The sequence below is a fragment of the Gossypium hirsutum genome, chromosome A01 (genome assembly GCF_007990345.1).
Source record: "Gossypium hirsutum isolate 1008001.06 chromosome A01, Gossypium_hirsutum_v2.1, whole genome shotgun sequence".
Classification (NCBI taxonomy): domain Eukaryota; kingdom Viridiplantae; phylum Streptophyta; class Magnoliopsida; order Malvales; family Malvaceae; genus Gossypium; species Gossypium hirsutum.
The window spans coordinates 16,925,093-16,942,282 of record NC_053424.1 but is presented as its reverse complement, the minus strand read 5'-3'; the positions used below and the strand labels follow the sequence as shown (position 1 = coordinate 16,942,282).

The 17,190-nt window shown below is 33.6% G+C and overlaps 1 protein-coding gene, 1 non-coding gene and 1 pseudogene across 2 annotated transcripts; 2 read left to right on the top strand and 1 right to left on the bottom strand.

Moving 5' to 3' along the window:
• The first annotated feature begins 11,327 nt into the window (after positions 1-11,327).
• Positions 11,328-13,803, top strand: LOC107917682 (putative receptor protein kinase ZmPK1; annotated as a pseudogene).
• A 733-nt stretch (positions 13,804-14,536) lies between these two features.
• Positions 14,537-14,609, bottom strand: TRNAR-CCG (transfer RNA arginine (anticodon CCG)). The gene has a single exon. It is a non-coding gene; the product is annotated as a tRNA-Arg (tRNA).
• Positions 14,610-15,429: 820 nt separating this feature from the next.
• LOC107917328 (transcription factor bHLH53) lies at positions 15,430-16,646 on the top strand. The gene is made up of 2 exons (XM_041111910.1): positions 15,430-15,592; positions 15,698-16,646. The coding sequence occupies exon 2, from the start codon at positions 15,719-15,721 to the stop codon at positions 16,343-16,345; it is 627 nt and encodes a 208-aa protein (XP_040967844.1). The 5' UTR covers positions 15,430-15,592; positions 15,698-15,718; the 3' UTR covers positions 16,346-16,646.
• Positions 16,647-17,190: the final 544 nt, after the last annotated feature.

Here is a 17,190-nt window from a genome sequence, read left to right as displayed (position 1 = left end):
CGGAAGAATTCTCACTCTGAGTTTTAGGTTAACTTAGGCAAATTTGAAACAAAGTAATAGCCTAAGGTCGCATGGTTTGCCAGACTAAAATTCTAGCCCCATGACAATTAGTATCAGAGTTAAGGTTTCGAAGGTGCCAGTCGAGATATCGAAAGAAGTAGACGAGCAAGTTGAGGCAATGGAGACATGTGGGAGGGCCAGGAAAGCAAGTCGGTCAAGAGATATGCTGTCAGCTTTAAATGGCAGGGTGGCCAAACTTGAGGGTCTCATAGGTGATGTGAAAAAGACCCTCGAGGAAGTTGATAGGCGTACCACATAGTTGGAATTGAGGAATGATTAGCTCAAGGACTAAATGGTTGAGGTCCTCAATGAAAATATGGATGTGATGCAAGAGGTCCTCAATATCACTGTGGGTGAGTTGATTGAGAAAGAGGATGCTCCCAAGGCTATGGCGTCAACTTTGAAGGAACATATTGAGGTGCTCAAAGGGGAGCTCAATATCTGCAAAGCTACTTTGGGAAATAGAGTGTTAGTTGCGGCACCTATGCCTAAAGTAGATGTCCCGAAGTCGAAATAGTTCAATGGGACGAGGTTCACAAAGGATGTGAAAACTTCTTGTGGGGAATGGAGTAATACTTTCGTGCTAAAGGCATCATGGACGATGCTACTAAGGTAAATATTGTTGCCATGTATTTTACTGATGTTGCTTTATTATGGTGGCGTCGTATGTCCATAGATGAGAGGCGATGTAACAACCCGTTTTTGGGTTAAATCAGAACAATAGTTTTGGGACCACAAGTTCGAAGTCAAAATATCTATTTTATTATCTTAATAAGGCCTATAGCATGATAGATTAATTATGTGAAAGTTGCGTAAAGAAATTTTACCATTTAAATACTTAATTCGGTAAAAAAGACTAAATCGCGTAAATTGCAAAAGTGTTGTTCTATTAGCTAATGATGCCAAATAGCTATAGAATATTAAAGTTTAGGTCCTTAAATGGTAGATATACCATGAGTTGGTAAGTGGATGTTAATGGTTTGGCATAAATGAAATTTTGTATTAATTTTAAGGTTAAAATGGTAAAATAGTTAATAAATGATATAATAAATAAAAAAAATCCATTTTATATTATCATCATCTTCATTAGCCAAATTTGGCAAGAAGGAAAGCCAAAGTTCTAGGTTTTCTATTTGGACTTGGTTAAATTGCTCATTAAGGCACGATTTTTTATCCGTTTTTAATGATTTCTATGCTTTTGAGATCGTTGCTTCGTATTCTAGCTAGCCCGTACCCTAGATTTCAAAATTGTTAAAGATTTATCATGTTGCTATTGTTAGATGCTTGAGTAATTTGATGAATCATGGTGGATTTGGAAGGTTTAATGTTAGATTAATAGTTTTTGTAAAGTGATTTTTGACAAAAATGTCAAAAGGGGATTAAATTGATAAAATGTGAAATGTGGTGGTTACAAGTGTGAATAAATTGAAAATATGGGCTGCTAGTAACATGTATTAAATTCGGCTAAGCATGAGTTTGTACTAAATTGTATGAATTTGCAATTTTATGTGATAATGACTAAATTGTGAAAATGTGAAACATTAGGGGTAAATGTATAAATTTTCTAAATTGTAAATTATAGGCAAAATTGAATATACCGAATGTTGAATGTGCTAAATTTGATAAAATATAGATCAAGATAAGCCGAGATCGAGATTAGATCGGGGAAAAAATGAACGAATAGTCGATAATTTCCACCTGAGCAACTCGAGGTAAATTCGTATAATTAAAATCGAACTTTTAAATACTTGTAATTATTTGAAATGAATGTATGTAATTAAGTAAATGATCTACTTAAATTTTGAATACCCTATTAATATAGTTTGATAGTTACTGAGCCCCGTTTGAACCGTAAGAATTCGTAGGATACGAGTGACATGTCACTAGGGTTACCGTTTAGGTCGAGATCCTACATGTGTTGCGGACTCACCGCAACTCGTATGAGCTTACCGATATATCAGTTCATAAGAGCTTACTGTTCACAGCTTGTCAGAGTTTACTGTTTCCAGCTCGATAGAGCTTACTGTTCATCAGCTCAGAAGGAGTTTACCGATTATAGCTCGAAAGAGTGAATATGATGATGAGTTGACCGATTACCAATTAATACACTTAGTGTGTATCACCTATATATCTATCGATATTCTAATATGTTCAACGGATATAAATTCTGTTATTAGTTATGTGAAAAAACTATGTGTTTATACAGATGAGTTACTATTATCGAATGAATTATTATTTATACGATTGAGAGTGAATTGTTACAAATGATGTATGTGATATATGAATTTGATATGATATAATGCACTGAGTATTAAATTGAGATAATGGATGATTACATGTACTTATGTGACTAACTTGTTGATGAATGTTTGTGTTTAGGCATTTAGAAATTGAATTGAGCATACCTTATTTATTGTCTTGATTATGTATAAATGGTAAGTTTAATTCTAAATTATATGGGCTTACTAAGTTATAAAGCTTACTCTGTTTCTTTTTCATGTTTTATAGAGGTTCGATAGCTCGCTCAATTCTGATAAAGTAGGAGATACGCATCACACTATCCAGTTACCGATTAGTACTTTTGAACTCATGGATATATGTAAATATGGCATGTATATAAAGATGATAGTTATGGTTACTTGAGCTAGTGATTTTGGTACATGTTATGGTATAAGATAAAGCATGTGATTTGGCTTAACTTAGTACAATGTTTTGGTTGCATATAAGTATTCAATATGGTATGTTTTGGCAAGTAGTAAACGGAATAGAAATATGCAAAAGTTGTTTTGATATGTGATAGCCATATGAATAGAAAATGCTTGATTATAATTTAGGTATTTGAATACCATGTTCGATTGGTTTTATCATTTGAATATTGAATTTAGAAATGATTTTAGTTGAATTGGTTTAATATGTGTATGAAAGGTTATGGATTTGGTGCCTATTGGGTTATAAAATGTAGCAAATTTGAGCTTGATTAAGATGTGCAAAATGGGTGGCAAAATGACTTTGTAAATAGCTTATTTTTGTCCACACGGGCAGAGACATGGGCATGTGTCTTAGCCGTGTGCGATGTCGAAACCATTTTTATTTTGAAAAACGGAGATCGACTTTAAAACGAAAATGGAGTCGCCACCAATCGTTTTTAATAGGGTGTGATTGGATCACCTCAAAACACGGTCGTTTTTAATAAATAAATAATTTTTTCAAAACGACGATTTTGGTCTGCGAAAATAGAAAACTGGTTCGGGAGTTAGTTACGTACGAGGAAGGATTAGCACCCTCGACACGCCCAATACTTGATTGATTATTTAGTGTCTTAATGTCGAGAATTAAAGATTTGGACAGAGTTCAAAACGCGATCCTCCTTTTATTGGCTTTTAAAACATTTAGGTAAGTCAAATGTGTATTAAAGACCATCTCACCTCAAGGTAAAACATTACATCCAGTACGTTAGGACACAACATTTTTGACCCTCAATTGTGAGCTTGCCTTTCAAAAGTGCGTTTTAGCCTTAAGAGGATATTCGAATATTCAAAACAAACAAAGAAAGCGAAGCCCAGTACGTTAGGGCATGATTCTTCGAATTCTTTAAATACTGAACATTGCCTTTATTTTGAAAAATTTTGAGAGTGAACCAGTAAAGGGATGTTCTGATATTCAAAACAAACAAAGAAAGCGAAACCCAGTACGTTAGGGCACGATCCTTTGAATTCTTTAAATACCGAACATTGCCATTATTTTAAAAACAATTGAGAATAAATCTGTGAATAAATGAATTTGGGCAATTAAAATTTAAAAAAACGAAAATAATGGTATGTCACATGCAAATAACATTACCATAATAAGCTGAACGATGCATATTAACAATAAAACATAGTGGCAAAAAAAAGATTTAATGACAAATAATAAAATGGTAGTGGTAACATGTTAATAATGGTGCAAACAAAAGAAATAAAAACAATTATATAAATATATAAAACAGAAGAAAATAGGAAAAATGATTCCTACAATACACATATTAATAATAAGAAAATAGTCAAAATAAACAGAGTATAATTTTAAAACGGGATCTTCAAAAGAAATAAATTGTATATATGAAAATATAATATATATATACATAGATAAAGAAAGATCTATACAAAAAAAAATAATAATGTGAAAACAATAATATATATACATATGGAGGGATAAAACAAATATAAAAAGAAAATATATAGGGTAATGAAAATATAGAATTAATTAACTATAATAATAGTAATAATAGAATAATGCTACAATAACCATAAACATAGTAATAACGATTAAAATAATAATAACAACAACAAAATAGAAGACAATAATAATATATTAATAATAATAATAATAATATAAAAATAATAAAAATAACAATATGTTTCTAATAAAAAAAATTAATAATGATAATAAATATATATAAAATAATAGTAACAGTAATAAAATAAATATAATAATATATAATAATAACAATATTAAAAATAACACTCTCCCTCTCTCTCTTCTAAATCCGGCCATCGGTCCGGCCTCGCTCCGGTCACCGGACCCCCACGGGCCGCCATTGGCGCCACCGTACACGGCAGCCGGACCTCTAAAAAACCTTTTTCGGTAATTCTAAAATGGGTAAGCTTCTTCCTTTTATTTTTACTTTCGTATAAGAAAACAAAATAAAATTGAAAGGAAAACAATAAACAAACAAAGAACTTAAAACGAGAATAGACAAAGAAACCTCTTTTGCTTTGATATTTGATTAATCTCCAAAAAAGAACCAGCCCCATTTTACAATGGTTTTGAATGGCTTTTATAGCCAACTTTTACAATTGATTGCCCTTTCTTTTTGTAGGCAAGTGGGGTAATGGAGTTAGTGGCAAGTGGGGTGATGGAGTTAGTGGCAAGTGGGGTAATGGAGTTAGTGGGATGGTTTAATTGGGTGATGGAGTTAGTGGGGAGATTTAGTGGGGTGATGGAGTTAGTGGGGTGATTTAGTAGGGCGTAGGGGTGATGGAGTTAGTGGATAGTTTCTTGTATTGGGTCATGGCATAAATTAGTTGGGCTGTGTAGTGTATTTGGGTTTGGGTTTGTGAGCTTTGGGCCTGGGCATAAATTTGGTCCTACATACGACATATGGTTATGTTACACGGCCGTATGTCCCCTGGTGTTGAAATTGTAACCAAGTGAGTATCCTCCACACGGCCTTACACACGGGCGTATGACTTAGCCGTGTGGCAGAAGTCAGTATACCCTACAGGATTGGCACGGCCTAGCACACGGCTTGGTACACCGGCATGTATGGCCATTTTTAGGGCACACGGGCTAGCACACGGCTTGGTTGTGTGACCCAAGTCAGAGAGTTACACGGGGTCGGACACGGGCTGGGATACGGCTATATGCTCACATTTCGAATGTCCATACGGCTTGTGACACGGGCGTGTCTTATGGCCGTGTGAGACACACGTCCTGGCCACACAGGCGTGTGTCCCCTGTTTTGAGAAAAAATTTCCAAGTTCTATTGAAGTTTCTTGAGTTACCGGTTTAGTCCCAAATCACTCCCAAAGCATGTTTAGGGAATTGTAGGCTCGTATAAGTGATAAATTGATTGAATTTGAATGAAATGATTGAATGTATGATAAAAGTACGTTTATATGTATTGTAAGTCTGGTAATGCTCCGTAACCCTATTCCGGTGTTGAATACGGGTGAAGGGTGTTACAGGCGAGATGGTACTACTATTGGGACTTGGGAGGAATTCCACAGAGAATTCAAGGTAGAATTTTACCCAAAGTGTGATAAGGATGAGGCTCGGGTTAAGTTGCACCAGCTTATGCAATAGCCCAAAGTGAGGGAGTATATGCGTGAGTTTAGTGAACTCATGCTCCAAATTTTCGATTTAGGTGAGAATGATGTATTTTTCTCCTTCATAGATGAGTTAAAGCCGTAGACAAAGCAAGATTTGCAACATCGAGGGGTCTAGGAACTTTCCAAAGTTATGACCATAGTGGAGTCCTTATTTGATATTATTCCAAAGAGAAACAAGTTTGAGTCTTTCAAGCCTATAAAAAAGGGCAATGGTGGCGGAGATGAAGAAGGACCGGTCGATAATAGCAACGAAAACGGTGGTAACGGGAAACCAACAAATGAGAAGTGGAAGCTCAAAAAAATACCAAAGAGGCCAATGATGTTTTTTTTTTTTGCAAAGGTCCATATATTGTGAGAGACTATTTGAAATGATCCGTGCTATCTGCTATCTAAGGAGATGATGAGCAAGATAGAGAATCGGTGAGACTTGGTTCGATTGTGTATTTTGTCGATGCCAAGAGAATGAAAGATAATGAGAATAAGCTAATTGAGTGCTTCTTGTGTTGTAGTCCGCATAAGATGCAAGACTATCCAGAGTGATCCAGGATATCTACTACTAATAAAGAAGAAGTGGAACCTATTGACAGTAAGGTACTGAAGCTTGGGTCAATTATACGAGGACATCAACATCGTAGATCAAAGGAAGAGTAAGGTATTGAAGCTTAGGTCAATGATACTAAAACGAAGAGGGATAGCAAGCAGAAAAGGTTGATGTATGTGGACATCAACATCGCAGATCAGAGGAAGATTGCTCTTATTGATACGGGGGCATCAAACATGTTCATATCAGAAAACGTCATGTGTAAACCTAATGTCACAGTTCATGAATCAACTAAGAAGATCAAGATTTTTAATTCCAAAGAGGTCTTAACTATAAATGTAGCACTAGGAGTTAAGCTACAAATTGGTCAATGAAAAGGCAAGGAAGACTTTGAGGTAGTTCACTTGGACAATTATGACTTTGTTCTTGGCTTAAACTTCTTTGACAAGATTAATGTTATTTTGGTTCCTTTTGCCGATTGTGTATGCATCTTGGATACTCGACAACAACAATTTGTTGTGCCAGTGAGACAATACATGAGTGCGAAATGAAGGTACTGTTGGCAATCCAATTAGTCGAGGATGTTCATGAGAGAAAACATATTGACTTGGTATATTAGAGTAGTGTTACGAAGACCCCTTTGGAAATGTTAGAGGGGTGACAAACTAACATAAAGCCTGTTGAGTTATCAGTGGGGTTATCGCCTAAGAGAGAAGTGGGTTGTGCATCAAACTTTGGGGGGAAAATGGCTATGCAAACTGGGTAACAAAGACAAGTAATGTAATGAGTGAGGTACATCTCAAACACTTTGGTAGCGTTTTTCATTCTGACTTGTTGGCTTGTTAAGGACACAATGGCCATTTCAGAGTTCTGAAGCGGGTAAGCCAAGGGGCTTACAAACCACAGTTAACAACGAGACTCAAGGTTAACCCGAAGTTCAAGGTGAGTGTGTCGAAGTCTAATTGTGTGGATCAAGAGGATTCCAATCAAGGCAAGTCACGATGTGGGCAAGTAAAAGCAGTGGACTCTTGCAATCGAGATGTATAAAAGAGAGAAACATGTCGAGTTAAGCGATGACAGTGACTTAAGCCAAGGCAGGACAAAACTACCCAATAGAGAGAATGATCGAGAATTAGCCGAAACATTGAGGCAGTTCTAAGACGAGTCCAACTAGTGTCATTCTCAGGACGCAACGAGGGCGTTGCAAGAATAGGTAGAAGAGAATGTCACGGGCTGCGGATCAAAGCCCATGACCATTGTGTATAGAACGTCCTATAGAGGTCAACTTATTAAATGGGGCTCATTTGACCTCCTTGAACTGGCCTGACTCGTAAAACCCATAGAAAAGCCTATCTACTTGAAGCCTTGGTGGCCTAGTGAAACACTCTAATAAAACTAGAGTTACTAGGGTAAAAACTGTAAATCCTAAAAGGATAAGATTGTATGAAGTTTAAATCCCTTATAACTCTCAATTGTAGATAGGTTCTAATCTCAACTGTTGATGTAACTCAATCTGTACCGTCGGTTTGGAGGGAGCTCAACTATAAATAGAGGCCTTCCCCTTTATTTGTATCATTCCATTATACTTCATGTTTTCAAAGTTAAAGAATATATTGAGAGTATTTACTCAAACATCTTGTGTGCATCACTTTCCTATGACTTTTCAGTTCTCTTATTTTAAGTTGCTTCCGCTATATTTCTCGGTGCTTTAGAGAATTTTCGGAAGAATTCTCACTCTTTGAGTTTTAGGTTGACTTAGGCAGATTTGAAGCAAGGTAATCACCTAATTTTGCCCAATTTTTCAAACTAAAGTTCTAGCCCTGTGGCACTTACACGTGTTCGGTATTTTTCTTCTTCTTCTTCTTCTTGTAGTTGTTTTTTTTTTGTATTGTATCGAAAATTAGTTAAATATCACTTTTGCTCCCCTACTTGATACATGCTATTTTTTTACATTTAATAGAAAATGGTCAAATATCACTTTTTGTCCCTAGGCCTAAAATTAAGATTTAATCTTTATCTTCCTACTCGACACATGTTCAATATTTTTCTTTTTGTTTTTGCAATTTATATAAAATTGGTCAAATATCACATTTGGTCCCTCTACTTGACACATGTTCAGTCTTTCTATTTTTTATTTTTTATTTTTTTGCATTTGATAGAAAATTGGTCAAATATCACTTTTGGTCCCTCTACTATGCCTAAAATTAAGATTTAATCTTTACACTTAAATCTCTGAATAATTTGGTCTCTATTTTTTCTATAATGTTTAGTCTAAATACTTAATACTGTTGATTACTCTGACAATTTTCTTGACATGAACTTTTTTTAAAAAATATTATTCTAACAAAAAAAATTGGCATGATGAGTTGAAATAAGACTTTTTAAAAAATCCACATTAGCTACCAAAATTATTAAGAATGTTAATTATTTAGACTAGCTAATGATGATTTTTCCTCTTTTTTAGTTATTATAAGATAATGGTAAAATTACAGTTTTGATTTTTCTACTATGCTCACATTTGATATTTAATCTTTATTTTTATTAAAATGACCATGTAATTTTTAAGAGTTGTTAACACCATTAAAATTATTGATTAAATTCATATCCATTGCAATGTCTTCATTTTTTTTTGTTATATGGTTATTATGTGAATATTTTTTTAAAAAAAATTCAAATTGTCACTCTAACAAATTTAAAAGAAAATTTTAATGGTGCTCATAATTGGAATTGAATTTTTAAATTTAAAAAGTAAAAAGATTAAATTTTTTAAAAATAAAAATATGAAAACTAAATTATGTATACACGAAGAGTATAGAAACTTAAAAGTATATTTTAAATTACAAATTTTATTTTATAATTTAGTTAAAAATTATTTAACCTAACGTGAAGCTATCATATTAGTATATGCATATATAAATTGTAAGGATTGTGATGCAGAATCAAATATTACCACCAAACTTAGGCATTTCACTGGAAACTCGCTTAAATTCTCTGTCTATATTTTATTATCACTAAATTAGAAATCAAAAGCTATAGACTTATATCCTATTAATACTTCATATTTTCGGAAATTTAATGTACTTATGTATCATTCAATTCTTTTACATTGCTAATGATTTTTTTTAAAAATTATATCAAAACTAAATTCATATTTTCGTAATTTTTTTAATAATTTTATTATAAATTTTAATTATATCTGTTTTTTTTACACAATATTTAGAATTATTCATAATCTCTCACCAACCCATAAATAGAAGGATAATGTGTTTTAACACACTCGAACTCACGTTCTCCTGCATTGATAACAATATCTATACTAATCAAACTAAGCATATTCTCATGAATTCTATCAACCCGCAACTTATATCCTATTAATAGTCCATCAATATTATTACTACTACGTGAACTGTTTTTTATACTAACTAACATTATTATTTTTAATAAACTTAAGTTTTTTCGTTGGATGCTGCTTCTATTCTACCAAAATGTAGAGTACTTTTAGGCAACAATAAAAGTAAAAAGTCAATGCTGGGAATTATACTCTGAATAAATTGAAATTTCTTTCACATCGAGTGGAGCTCGAAAAAGAAATTTACAATGCATATAAATGCATAAAATCAATAACAGGATGAAGTAGAAAATTAAAAATAATAATAATAATAATTTTAATTGTGAATCCCATCTAATTAAGCCACTGATCAACAAATAGATGGAAAGAGCAAGGCATGGAGAACAATACAATTAAGTTACTTAAAACATATTAAGTATTTTTAATTTTCTTATTAAATGGATTAGATTTTTAATTTTTATGTTATTTTAAAGCAATTACTATCTTTAATATTTATCAATTATTTATATATGAAGTGTTTTATATTTTTAATATTAAAATCCTTGAACAATTAAAATAATATTTATTCGAAATGTCTTTGTAACTTAAACATTATTTTATACTTTGTATTACACCTTTTATGTAATTATGATTAATTACATTTAATTTTGTTATAGGAAATTATTTTAATAAAGAGAATACTTCATAATATGTATGGTGTTGTTATACAGGGTTAAAATAAAATATTAAAAATCGCTTCTTTTAGAAACTTGACTGTTATAGTGCAGGTGGTTATTATAGAAAAGGGATGATTGTACTTAAACTTCATCAATATGAGAGGATTCACATACACCGATGATGATTCATTTACGCCTATATAAAACTTAAGTGGTTTATACCTTTCCAGAACTTTTTATACCAATAGTTTAATAATCTAATTGTCCTATTTGATACTTTGTTTATATAAATCATGCATTTTAAATTTGGTATAAATTTAAAATTTCTATCTATTCATCTATGTAAAAGAAAATTAACTTTTAACCATTAAATTTATATTAATATAGATAATATTTTAAATTAATATATAGAGATAACGGATAGATTTAAAAATTTTCATGCATGACCCTTACAAATTCTTGATAAATTCAACTATGGGATTATTAAAATCACCAAGCTTTACATTGATGAAAGTGAATCAACTCCGCTGTAAATATTAACAAATTAATAAAAAAAAATTTATATAATATAATCAATGAGTTTGTAGTACAGTGAGAAAAAAATTATTTTAAAATCAAATGTTGATTAACCCTAAATCTTAAATACCACGAAATGTCAAAAAAAAGTCGGGTTTAGGTTTAAGAAAGCAACGTGCATTGATGGAAGCAATGGTTGAACTTAGTCCTTACTTACTCTCCGCTATATACAGTTTTATTCACATTTTACCCTAATTTCTGCTCAATTTGAAAACTCACATCTTACAAAAATTTCATTCATGGCCTCACCACATATCTTGATCTTTTCTTTGCTTTTAAGCTGTTCATCTGCAGTATCTTCACTTTCTCGTGGTTTAAAAGAGGGATCATCGATCTCAGTAGAGCAAGCAAATGATGTTTTCACTTCAGCCGATGGCACTTTCAGTGCCGGTTTTCACCCTGTTGGAAACAATGCTTATTGCTTTGCAATATGGTTCAACAAACCTCCTTGCACCACTCACAATTGCACCATTGTATGGATGGCGAACCGTGACTTCCCTGTCAATGGCAAACACTCAAAGCTCACCCTTTTGAGATCTGGTAATCTTGTTCTAAAAGATGCCGGACATGTAATTGTATGGAAGGCTGATACTGTTTCGAATCTGACATCGTCTTTGTATATAGAACTACTCGTGTTGCATTATTCGGATGGTAGTAAGATTTGGCAAAGCTTTGATTGACCTACTGATACCCTTCTTCCTCTTCAGCCTCTCAACAAAAACACAAAGCTTGTCTCGTCTAGAAGCAGAAACAACTTTTCTTTAGGTTTCTTTACTCTTTATTTTGATCCTAATAACGTCCTTAACCTTGTATACCAAAGTCCAGAGGTTTCAAGTGTTTATTAGCCAGACCCCTCGCTATTGAGTTGAGAAGCTGGAAGATCCATGTACAACACTAGTGGAATCGCGGTTCTATGTTCGTTTGGCGATTTTAGTTCGACCGACGGTGTTAATTTCTTCCCTTCCGATTTTGGCTCGATAATTCAAAGAATGTTGAAGCTCGATTTTGATGGAAATCTTCGATTGTATAGTCGAAAAGGAAGAGAAAATTGGGTTGTATCATGGCAAGCCTTCTCGCGACCATGCCGGATTCATGGAAGTTGTGGACCAAAGAGTGCATGTAGTTATGTTCCTAATCTTGGTAGACAATGTTCTTGCATTCCAGGATATAAGATGATGAATCCTACAGATTGGACCTTTGGTTGTGAACCAAAATTTGATCTTCCATGTAACCAAGCTGATGAATTTGCTTTCTTGAAACTCAGTCATGTTGAATTTTATGGCTATGATTTTGGTTTGTACCGTAATTATACCATAAAGATGTGTGAGGACTTATGCTTGAGCATGTGTGACTGCAAAGGGTTTCAATTCAAACACTTTGAAGTGCACCGTTCGGATGGCATATACTGTTATCCCAAAGCACAGTTACTGAATGGACGTGGGTCCGACAATTTAGAAGGCGATATGTACTTGAAACTGCCAAAGGTTAGCCTCTCCTCCTTCAACAAGGCCGGTGATCAAGATTACAAGCTAGACTGCTCCACGAAATTTGAGGAACTGGGTCGAGAATATCCAAAAAGCCATGAAAGTGAGTCTTTGAAGCTTGCTCTTTGGTCTGCAGGAGCTATCGGAATCGTCGAGATATTAAGCATTTTCTTTGTGCTGTGGCTCTTGATAAGAACTCGCCAGCATTCGGGTCCGGTGCAGGGCTACTTTTTAGCTACATCAAGCATCAGAAGGTTCACTTATGCAGAGCTGAAAAAGGCTACAAAAAGTTTCACAGAAGAGATAGGGAGAGGTATAGGAGTTGTATACAAAGGTAAGTTGTCCGATGGACGAATTGCCGCAATCAAGTGACTTATCGATGCCAATCACCAAGAGGAAGCTGAGTTTTTAGTTGAAGTAGACAACATAGGAAGGCTTCATCACATGAATGTGATAGAGATGTGGAGTTACTGTATGGAAGGAAAGCACCGGCTTTTGATTTACGAGTACATGGAACACGGATCGTTAGCAAAAAGCTTATCATTTCAATCAATTGATTGGAGAAACAGATTCGAAATTGCTATAGGAACAGCGAAAGGACTAGCTTATTTACATGAAGAATGTCTAGAGTGGGTTCTCCATTACGATATAAAGCTTGAAAACATCCTCTTAGACTCCAGAGTGACAGATTTTGGCCTTTCATGGCTTCTAAACAGGGGTGATGTTAAGTACTCAGGATTCTCAAGGATACGAGGAACCAGAGGTTACATGGCACCGGAGTGGGTTTCAAATTATCCCATCACCTCCAAGGTGGATGTTTACAGGTACAGAATTGTTGTGTTGGTGTTGGTGACAGGAAGAAACCCTGGAATGGGAGCTCACTCAAGTGAAGATGGTGAAGGGGGAGAAGACCAGACATCATTGGTGAAATGGGTGAAAGAGCAGATGAAAAGATCAACGGAGGCTGAAACATGGACAGGGTGCAAAGACATGTTAGACCCTACATTGGACGGCAAATGTGACATTGATGAGATGTTAATTTTGGTAACCATAACCCTAAAATGTGTGCAAGAAGACAAAGATGATAGACCCACCATGGGACAAGTAGTTGAAATGCTTGCATGCTGTGAAAATAATTTTGCTGCTAAGGCACTTTCAATTGCTAGAAGTTTGACTCATGCTTTGTAACCACTATGTTTTTACTATTTTTCTTTTCTTTGCGACAAATCGTTGTATCAGTTAGTTGTATAAATGTGATACTCGCAAAACTTTATGCATAGTAAATATTAGGTCTAATTTTGTTCTCAGTTCTTCTACTTTTAGCATAATTAAAATTTAATCCTTCAACTTTTAATTTCAAGAATTTAGCTTTCTATTTTTTTTATTTAAAAATCAAGATATAATGCATAACATCATCAAAAGGATTTCCATTAAATTAGATTATGTAAAATTTTTATTAAGGAAAAAATCCCAAAGTCTCAACTCTTCTTCATGCTAATTTGTGAATAACTCAAAATATGTATGAATTGAAGTTTGTAATTTTCTTGATTACTTGCAAGTCAATCAATAAATATTTTAAAAAATAGAAAGAAAAAAGACTTCAATTGTGTGACAATTTGTGATTACTTCTAGAAATTACAATAATCATAGATTTTTTTTTTAATTGAATAAAGAAAATATCAAGTTACCAATTCAAAAATTAGTGATGAAATTTTATCTGACTCCTTTTATCAATTACATACCCTTATCAACTTCAAACAAAAATTATATACCCTTAACATTAATCTCATACAAAAAAATAGTTTAAATTCACATATTTAGTTAGACAAATGGTTTTTGGGGTTCTTTACTGGTTTGAAAGGAGAGTTGAGATTTAAGATATATTTTTCTTGAGTTTTTTTTTAAGAGGTATATTCACAAAAAAAAAGAACTGAGGGACTAAATTTCAAGAATTGAAAATAGAATAGCTAAATTTCAAATTTGTAAAATAAATGCAAAAACGACCGCGATGGGACTCGAACCCACAATCTCCCGCTCCGGAGGCGAGCGCCTTATCCATTAGGCCACGCGATCCTTTAGTTTTGTCAGTTAAATAAAATATATTTAAACATTGTGTTATTCCTTTATGAACTCTTCTGATTGATTGGCAATTCGTATCCTGATATAGCTGCATAATAATTAATTAACTAAATCTTTAAACATATGTTGGGCAGCTACCTAACGTATCCTCCTATTCCTCACTATCCATTCGACTCTTTCATCTTTTTTGTCCCCAAATATCTGTTTATAGTCTTTACTCATATTTTATTTTATGTTTTTTTTTCGGCTTTTGAATTTAGAAGTAAATATTTATTTAGATGTAGGCATCAATTTTACCTTCAAATTTAGTAATATCTATACTGCTTATAAAATTCTTGACCCATTTTGTGTTAATTGGTAGCACAAAAAATTAATATACCTCTTATTTTAAATGATAATTGATATTTTTATTTTTATTTTCATATTTTTATGTTACCTTTAAATTTAAAATTTTAAAAAACACAACCTAAATAAGTTTAGAAAAAGAAACTATATACTTGAATCTAAAATATTAAAATATTGAAGTTTTAATTTTAGCTAAAATTTTATTAGCTTTTTATATAATTTTTACAGGAAAATGTTTTCACCAAAAGTGTGGCATAAGTTAGCGAAAAAGGATCGATCCTCGACTGCCATCCAACATTGGCAGTTGATCAGACGGTAAGGCATCAGTTGTAATATACGTCCTAAGATCCAAACAGATATCAGTTGTAAGGCATACAGCAATATATTGGACACCTGCAATAGAGGTGATAGCGGGAATTGAGTTGCCGCATGTAACTACCTCTAACCGTTTCTTATCAAGTCTTCCCTATTTTATCGCAACCCACCACTCTCTTCTCGGATTCAGTTTTTCCTTTTTTTAGTTTCTTTTTTGTATAAAGGTTGGTCTTCTAAAAATCTTTCCTGTCTCAAACTCAACAGGTAGTCAATAAGCACCAAAACTGATTTTTGACAGTTTTCTTCTTCTATTTCAGGTATGTTAAGCTTCTCTTTTACCCTTTTTTTATTTTCTGTAATCTGTTGCTACTTTGGGTCTCCTGTAATATAAATTTCTTTCTTTTCTTTTTCTTTTTTTGCAGCATTTTCAACAGCTACGTACCATGGTTTTGAGTTCATATTTCGACTGGCAAACTGATGTGCCAATGTATGAAAGAAAAACAGTTGAAGCTGAGAGTGAGACTCAGCTTGCCGCTGCAGATGGTCTTGAATGCTACTGGAATGCATTTGAGCTGCCTTATACTTTTCCTGCTTCTTACCTTGACCCTCATCACTACACTTCATTACTTACATTATATTCCATTCCACCTGAAGTCACCCCATATGAAACTTTGAGCTCCTACCCATGGCCCAAACGTCACAAACTCATTGAAGATCATTACTACTCAGACTTGATGCCTGGTGTCTTTGATGGGGTTGCTGTAAGTCCATGTCCAGTGCTTGAAGATCATCAGATTAACTTGGAAGGAATGAAAACAGTGGGAAACTGCAACAAGATTAGCGAGGAAAAGTGTGTGTCAGTGCAAAGCATTGCAGCAAGAGAGAGGAGAAGGAAGATTACTAAAAAGACTCGAGAGCTAGGGAAGCTTGTGCCTGGGGGGAGTAAGATGAACACTGCTGAAATGCTTCAATCTGCATTCAAATATATCAAGTATTTGCAAGCCCAAGCTGGGATCCTTCAAGTTATGGACTCCTTTCCGGTAATTCTTCTTCTTTTGATAAGTAAATGAAAATGTTGGTAAGCAGAGGAGTTAAATTTAAAGTTGAAAACAAATGCAGGAAAATGAGAAGAGGAGTTGGGATGGGAAAATGGAAATGGTAACAAGTCCCAAGGTACAGGAGAAGCTTTACATGGAAGATAAGTGCTTGGTACGGAAGGATGTGGTTATCTCTTTGACAACCCTTTTTAAACCTCCACTCTCTCATGAACTCACTCGCCTTTTATGATCTTTACCTTCCAATGACTGAAATAACTCTTTTATTTTTTTATCTGTAGTGTCTGTAGTTGAGTTTTGTTTATTTTGTTTTAACATGTATATTGTATCAAATATTCATGCTTTGATGGGTGTGTTTGTATTGCATTTTGTAATTCATTTCATTTTCAAAATGCCATTATTCTATTCAGCAATCTCTCTTCTTCAGTTCTGAAAATTACCTTTTCCTCAACCAGCAAATTAAGCAAAAGACAAGAGACAAGTACATGACGGTAGAGGTTAATTTGTTAAGGTAAAAGAAGCGCATCCGCAACAGAATATGCTTTCAAGTGTTATTAAGGTGTACCACACTTGAGATCTTTTACCTTTACAAATTAACATTTACTCTATTTTTCAAACAAATACAATTATAATTATAATTAATAAACTTTAAAAAATCATTTATTGGATTAATAATGAAAAAACTTAGATTTAAACTAAAATAATATATAAACAAAAACACTCATGAACTTAAACTCGAGAGATCAAATTTTCTAGCTATTTAGTCTTAGTGACTAAAACCATCCAAATACCAAGATCATGAACCCCATCGCAATGAACAAACCAGTGGTACTGAATGAGTAGACACCCCACGCGAAACT